The following is a 7,601-nucleotide window of genomic DNA, read 5'->3' on the forward strand; positions in this document are numbered from 1 at the left end:
GGGCCGCGGCCCCGGCCTCATCGCATATTCACGAGGCGCTCCGTGCCCATTGGCCGCGAGGGGCGCTCCGCGTTGCATATTCATGAACGGGCGGGGCCTAGAGGTCTGTTCGGAGGACTTTGTCTCTATGGCTCTTCGCCGCCTAGAGCGGCGATGAAGGGAAGGGGAAGCGGTGAGGGAAGGCGGGCAATATGGCGGGCGGGCGCGGCGCGTTAATCGTGCTGGAAGGGATGGACCGCGCCGGGAAGAGCACGCAGAGCCGGCGGCTGGTTCAGGCGCTGCAGGCCGCCGGGCACCGCGCCGATCTCCTGCGCTTCCCGGGTATGGGTCTCGGGGTGCGGGGGGCTCCGCTGAGGGACGCGGCCGGGCCGCCGACCTCTGGCCCGCTTGGTTACAGAGAGGACGACGGAGATCGGGCGGCTGATCGGCGCCTACCTATCGAGGGAGAGGGAGCTGGAGGACCACGTCGTGCACCTGCTGTTCTCCGCCAACCGCTGGGAGCACGTGTAAAGGGCGGGGAGGAGGACGCGGGGCTGGGGGAGCCAGGCGGAGGCGGTCACAGATCGGGGCTGCGGGCCCCGGGGCGGGCTGTGGTGCCCAGTCGAGGGCCTCGCTCCTGAGGGAGGCTGTGCGGGCCGCGGCCTGGTGAAGGAGTGTGACTGCGGGGCCGCACTCTGTTCCTATTGCCCTTCCAGCCGTAAGTGAACTCCCCCTCTCTGTTGGGGTGCTCGTTCTGAGTCCCGGCCAGCAGCTCCCTGCCTTCTGCCACTTACGGAAGCCAATGGAGTTAATCATTCACCCCTGCCACGCCTCCATGTCACCGCCTGGATTCTGAATCATAGAATTGTTTAGGTTGGAAAAGTCCTCTAAGATCACCAAGTCCAACCCCACCCCACCATGCCCACATCCCACAGCGCCACATCTCCGCAGCTCTGAACACCTCCAGGCATGCTGACTCTTCCACCTCCCTGTGCAACTGTGCAGTGCTTCACTGCTCTTGGTGAGAAGAAATTTTTCCCAATATCCAACCTTTTTTCAATGCACCATCGCTTCATGGCAGCCCAAAGGGACCACAACATCACACAGCCTTTGGTGTAGTGAACTGCAGCAGGAGACATTGTAAATAAGGATGCTTTTCTCTGTCAGAAGCAGTGTATCACAAGCCTGTTGCATCACTTAAGGAGGATGGAAGACTGAGCTGTTTGTGCCTGGCTGTTGCTCTGATCAGTGATCCTGCTTGTGAGCTGTGGAGCTGCTCTGAGCAGTATCCTGCACATGCACCTGAGTGTGGGTGTTCCGAAAGGGTATTTCCTTTATGCCATAGAAGGCAGAGCACAAACAGTAATTGATCCATGATTGTTGCCATGGATAACACTGACACTGCTCATAATCACAATTTGTGATGAAGTACATTAACAGACAAGTGCCAGCTTTGTGAGCTGTCTTTACATAAACTCTTTTTATTTGTCTCTCTATTGACTATTTTTTTTCTTCCTCTTGGTTTTCAGAACATCGATGAAAGAGAAGCTCCATCAAGGGATCACACTTGTGGTTGACAGATACGCCTTTTCTGGAGTGGCCTTCACAAGTGCCAAGGAGGTGAGTGGGGAATGTAGCAGGTCTGCCCCTCTCTGTATTTGGGGAAACGGGAGATGAGTAGAAGCTTGGTCTGGACTTCAGTTTCTGTGGTCTAGGATTCTCCTGTGGGGAAAAAGTGGGTTGGAACTGAGGGATGAAAGGGATTTCAACTTAGGTATTGATGTGGCCTGTTTGCCTGTGTCCTGTGTCTACCCTTAGAAAAAGTAGAGGAACGTGTTAGGTTGCTCATCAGTGTGATAGGCTCTCTCCAGTTCCATACTGGGGAGCTCCAAACCAGACGTAGTACTCCAGATGTCAGTGCTGAACAGAGGAGAAGGATTCTTTCCCTTGACCCACCAGATGCACTCATGCTTATACAACCAAGCTGAGTAAGCATAGGGTAGGTATTTAAAAAGGAGTCTTTGTGGGCACAGACATACTAAAACTGCATGACATTTATGTTCCAGAGCAGCTTTCTTGTGGACTGATATTTCCCCCTGCTGGGCTTTTTGGAAGAGGTGTTAAAATCATTAGCTTTACTTAGCTTCAATGAGAAGAATGAGAAGCTGAGAGGTACACAGTGCCTGGAAAAATCTGGATTCTCAAAATTACGGGGTTAAATTCACAAATATTAAACTGGGATATCTCCTTTTCAGTTTGTAGCACTATGCTCAGTGATGTGTGCTGCATCCCTATGACTGTTCCTCCCTCAATCCCACTCTCTAGCTGCTCTCTCCCTTGTTCTCATTTCTTTTTTTTTCACTTCAGACTTGGTTTTCTTTGTTTGGGACAGAACTTCTGCCTAGAGTGGTGCAAACAGCCTGATGTTGGCCTCCCAAAGCCAGATTTGATTCTGTTTCTTCAGCTGAGCCCAGAGGAAGCAGCAGCACGAGGGAACTTTGGAAGAGAACGTTATGAGAATGGCCCCTTCCAAAAAAAAGTTCTACAGTCTTTCCATCATTTGATGAATGAGAAGACATTAAACTGGAAGGTGAGGAAATAACCCTGATGGTTCTGTCAGGGAGGAGTGTCTCATGAGAGCTCCTGGATTGCACACATTGTATCCCTGTGCTTCCTGTCCCCTGCAAAAGGGCAGGGGTTTGTGCTGGAGGCCAGCCAAAGGCACAGCATCCTGTGGACACCTGCTACTCTGGGACACTTTAATAGGCCCTGTTGGAGTCAGGGGAAGAGTTTTTTTGTTTTGTTTTGCACAAAAACTTTTCTGGAAATCATACTCCTTGAAGACAAGTTGATGAACCGGGGTAAAAAATAGTGAGAGACACACCCATGCTCTTTCGTATGTTTCTTTCCTTTGTATCCTGCAGCATCTGCCAAAGATGCTGAAATCCTTAGAGGTTTTGGGGCTCTCCTGCAGCTTCTCTCTCCCTTACTGACAGTCACTTTCCTTTTCATGTAGCCAGTCTTGACCAGCATTTACTATCCTGCTAAACAAGAAGTCTCTCACAACACGATCTCTTTTGTTTCATACTCCTACATCACTTTTCCTTAATCATCCCTTGGAGCTATTTCCAAAGGGCTGCACAATCAGCAGACAGAAGAGGAAGCATTCCCTATTGATCCTGAGTGCAGATGACCTAAGCAGAGGCTTTTCTGGTCTGGACAACCTTCCTACCATCTCCATCATTCTGTTGGTGCTCAGTCATGAGTTACAGGCAGCAATTTCTGTTCATTCTGTAGCTTTCACAGAGAGAAAGAAGTACACATTATGGTTAAATTACTCCATAGGCTGGAGAGGTATGCAAAACTGGATGTATTGCCAAATGATCAGACTGCGTAAGGCAAATGTAATTTGTCACAGCCCACTTTAGATAAACCTGATTCTGTAACATGAGAGTGTTTGTATGTAGTCAGAACCTGAAGAAACAGTTACCAAACTAGGAGATGTATTTTTATTCCAGTAAATGTCATGTTAGGAAATGGCCTTTCCTACATCATAATGACTAGGTAAATAGGCTGATGAAAAACTCATAGCACTAAAACTAAAAGAAGAAAAATAAGCATACTGTCAGAATACTCATATGAAGCAATACAGAACTTACTTCATGTCTAGACTGCAAACTCTAATTTTTAAGAGTTTCCATCAGAGGAACATATTTCCCTGATTACCTGCCATCTGTTATTTCTCTTTTTTTTCACCTATCCACTATGTAAAAGGAGTTTTCATTTTAAGTATTGGCAACGTGTCTGCTTATAATACCCCAAACTGTACCACTATTAAATAGATACATGCCAGAAGAGATGATGGAAGAGGTGAGAGGTGTCCCTGAAAGGAGTACAGAAATCCCATTTCAGTTCCCTTTAATAGTTAGCATTCCTGCCTAGTTCCCCCTCAGCATCAGATAGAATAATAGATACCAAACATTGCCAAAGATCCAGTTAGTCCAAGATATGACATGGAGCTCAGTGCTATCAGTTAGAAAAATAAACTGAGCAATCTGCCTGATATTGTGTGCTCACAAAGCTGAGTTGTTGGTTGTGCCATAATGAGAAGTCTACTGTTTAATTACAAAATATATTTATTGCATAGCCTCACAGTCTGCTGCATGGTGCAGCATTGCACAGATCGTCGTGATAAATCTGCACCTGCTTTCATCTTTTAACCAATTCCTTCCTTCACTTTGGTTACTGGTAAGTAATTGTAGAGCCATGGAAACAACTCTCACCAGTTCATTTTGAGTTGTGGTGACCTGCAGAATGTAATTCTGAAGGTGGAACTTCAAGTTAAAAATCTGCTGATAAAAGCACATAAAATGATGTTGTTTTTATGACCAAAGTTCCCCCAGTCACACAGGTACAATGCTAGTTCTTAAAGATCAGGCTCAGCGGATGCCAGAATCACACCGTGCTACCAGTTTGCAGTGTTTAAAAAAACAAAACAACAGAAAACAACAAATTAAAACTGGAAGATCACAGGGTCTGGATTTTGAGACGTTATTATTCTGGATGGAGTTCATTTTGAAGAACCTCTGAGTGACGATACGCTGAAGTTTCTGGGGCACTACAGTACGTCGTGAAGAATGCTTACCTGGCTTGAGGTCAAAGGCTGTCAGCAAAAAACATGCAGCGGTGGTGTCGTTTCCCTTCATCTTCTCCACATCTGCTTGTTAAATGTACGTTCCTGGGTGAAACAGATTTTCCAGTTCCACTGCAAAAGTAGTGCACGAGAGGTGTAATTAGCTCCTGTCAATGCTTCTGGATGGTAACAATTTTGAGTAAAGGGGGGGGAAGTAGAAATAACAGGAAGATGGGTTTTTCCCATATTGGAAATTGAGGAATTTTTCTATGCTTTTTTGTTTGTTTGTTTTGGAAACAGACAATGGATGCTTCAAAGAGCATAGAAGACTTGCACAGAGAAATCAAGACGGTTGCAGAGAAAACCATGCAGGAGGTTAAGGATAAACCCTTGGGAGAACTCTGGAAATAAAGCAGTACAGGTCATTCTCAGTCCTAATGAAGACTCACCTCTTGGACCTTCTTTGGCTGGATGATTCCTACGACACCTTCCAGTAACTACACCTTAGGTCACGATGTATTCTTATGGGTCAGCTTGTCCTTGTAACATCCTCTGCTTCTCCTCTTCCATTCTGCATAATCCCCAGGGGCTTGTTTGTTTTTTTTTATAAATGAATGTGTAACAATTCTTTTCAAAATAACTCCTCCCTACCTTAAGTAGGATCTCTTTTGTCCTTTAGTGCAGATGTGGCAACTCAGCTGAGTTTGCACAAATGTGGGCAACTTCAGCAGGTGAGGAACAGCTTTCCCATATTTGAAGTTCCATGCAATGACCACGTTTCTGGTTCTGCCTCTTTAGTGGAATACATCCCTGTACTGAACCCAGCTTGTTTTTATAATAAACTGCTCTTTTAAACATTTTGTACCACAGCTAAGTTGTGGGTCTTTTTACAATGTGATCATTTATCTTCTAGAAGGATATATGGGAGGCCCTCAGTCCAGGGAGATGTTTGCTAGGATGCTGGAATGAAGGGACAGATGAACTCATTTTCAAGTCTGCTTCCAAGCTGTACAACAGGAATACAGAGGCTGAACTGCTTTTAGGGGTAAGTGTCTGAAATAGACATGAACTTAGAGCATTTTGAAGGCTGAGTGGTACACAGATTCTTCTAGACTGGTTTTTACTCACGGGGCCAAGATCAGAAGAAAGTCAGCAGTGAGTTCTATAAAGACTGAAGTGCAATTTAAACAGTCCTGCGCACACTGCCAAACCAGATCAGCTGCATGTTCTGAGTGTGCCCAATTCCCTCCAGTACCATTCTAATTGTTACCTTATGGCCATGCTCATAGAATAGTCTGAGTTGTTACAATAAGGCTCCAATTCATGAAACAGCAAAGGCTTTTGATACTTAGTTATGCTGTATTAGGTTAAGAATTTCCCCAAATCTTCAGCAATAGAAAATAAGTAGTATCTCTTAACTGAACATTGGCAGTTTGCACCAACCAAGAGAGAAATGTATTCCAAGTGAGTAGCCTTCAACAAAAAGGACCTGCTGTGGGGCAGCACAAGCTGCCTGTTTCTGACTCTTGTCTCCTGCTACTGCACGGCAAAATGGGAAAAAAATGGTTATTGAGTTTAGACCTCTTTTTGTAATGTTTACCACTGCAGGCGTAGCGTTTGAAAGGCTTCCTAGAAACAGACATTATGGAAAACTAAAAAAAAAGTTGAATAGCTAAACAGTGAGCATACAATTGTAAAGGAAACAAGTTTTATTTTCCATCTACCAATGTGAAATATTAACTTCTCAATCTCTGCTTGGCTCTTTCTCCTGCTTACCTCAAATGAACATGTGGCAGAGACTCACCAGAAAAGCATGTCCTGTCTTGGAAAGGCTTATGCTTTTTAGAAGCAGTGAGATGCTGCACTGCTAAGCAGGGACTGCTAAGCCTTTTGGTACCGTTTTACTGTTTCCCCTCCCCCCCCCCCCCACCCAGTGTTCATACAACTTAAAATGTGAGTAGCAGAACTGAACCACAGAAGTGTTTCTTTGTCTCTGCTGGCACGTTGTGGATGTTCACTCTCCGGGACAGGAACATCAATCATCAAGGCAGTACCACAAAGCCAGCCTCTATTCTAGCAGATAAGAAAGATTAAAGACACTGTTGTACATAATTCAGCTTTTGCCCTAAAAGCATAACAACGGTATGGTGCTGTTGTTTCCAGACTGCTCCCCCCTGCACTGCAGGGTTACTCAATACCACCTGAGATTAATGTACAAGAACATTAGGAAAGGCAAAAGATTTTAGATCTGTTTATTCAGATACAAATTGAAAGCAGATGAATGGAGCACAGCCCCAGTTCCTCTGCTGCCTCTTCCCCTAACTACAAGAGAGAAGAGGAGAAGCAGGCAGAAAGCAGCAAATAATAATTTAGTGACAGAAGCATTGTGGTTCCCAGTTCAAACCTCTGCTTTTGGGTAGCATAGGGACAGTTAGAGCATCAGTAGGTCAGTCACGGAGGAAAATGAATAATTTCTAGCCAGCTGTCACCACCCTTGGGCACATAAGCATTAACTGATAGGTTCCAATCCTGTATGTACAAAACAAACCTTGTAAACAGATCTGCAGTCTGCAGCATGCACTAAGGAAACTACTTAGGCAACATTCTGTTGCAGCTTGCATTAAGTCACTTCTCCTCCATGGTTTACCTTTCTGTTTGTGCAGCAGAGCTGTTATCTTAAAGCAGCTACAACGTCTAGTATCACGTTGGATCTTCCTTCTCAAGACATTCTGTCTTTGCTGACTTCTTTGGCATGACTACTGGAAATGGGTTTCTATAGGTTAGCTCCTACAGTACCTTGCCCTGTGCAAACTCTGCAGGTAGAGGAGCTTGCAGAAGAGCAAATGGAAAGGTAGCAATGCAGCTATGAAGCCTACTCAACCTTCAGGCATCTTTTCTGGTTTGGAAAGGGAATGTCTAATAGGAGTAGCTGGAGGAACTGCTCAGCAACCCACAGAGGATACTTTGAGGAATTGTATTATTCTTTTTT

General features: G+C 45.4%; 1 protein-coding gene across 1 annotated transcript; it reads left to right on the forward strand.

Moving 5' to 3' along the window:
- The first annotated feature begins 162 nt into the window (after positions 1 to 162).
- On the forward strand, positions 163 to 5,481 carry DTYMK (deoxythymidylate kinase). The gene is made up of 5 exons (XM_003209035.4): positions 163 to 321; positions 398 to 506; positions 1,509 to 1,599; positions 2,372 to 2,569; positions 4,913 to 5,481. The coding sequence occupies exons 1-5, from the start codon at positions 192 to 194 to the stop codon at positions 5,021 to 5,023; spliced, it is 639 nt and encodes a 212-aa protein (XP_003209083.1). The 5' UTR covers positions 163 to 191; the 3' UTR covers positions 5,024 to 5,481.
- Positions 5,482 to 7,601: the final 2,120 nt, after the last annotated feature.

This window comes from Meleagris gallopavo, chromosome 11 (assembly GCF_000146605.3).
Source record: "Meleagris gallopavo isolate NT-WF06-2002-E0010 breed Aviagen turkey brand Nicholas breeding stock chromosome 11, Turkey_5.1, whole genome shotgun sequence".
Classification (NCBI taxonomy): Eukaryota; Metazoa; Chordata; class Aves; order Galliformes; family Phasianidae; genus Meleagris; species Meleagris gallopavo.

Coding starts and splice junctions, on each gene's coding strand:
- DTYMK (XM_003209035.4), top strand. CDS start 192: ATGGCGGGCGGGCGCGGCGCGTTAATCGTGCTGGAAGGGATGGACCGC. Junction 1,600..2,371: donor CCTTCACAAGTGCCAAGGAG/GTGAGTGGGGAA, acceptor TGTTTGGGACAG/AACTTCTGCCTAGAGTGGTG. Junction 2,570..4,912: donor AGAAGACATTAAACTGGAAG/GTGAGGAAATAA, acceptor TTTTGGAAACAG/ACAATGGATGCTTCAAAGAG.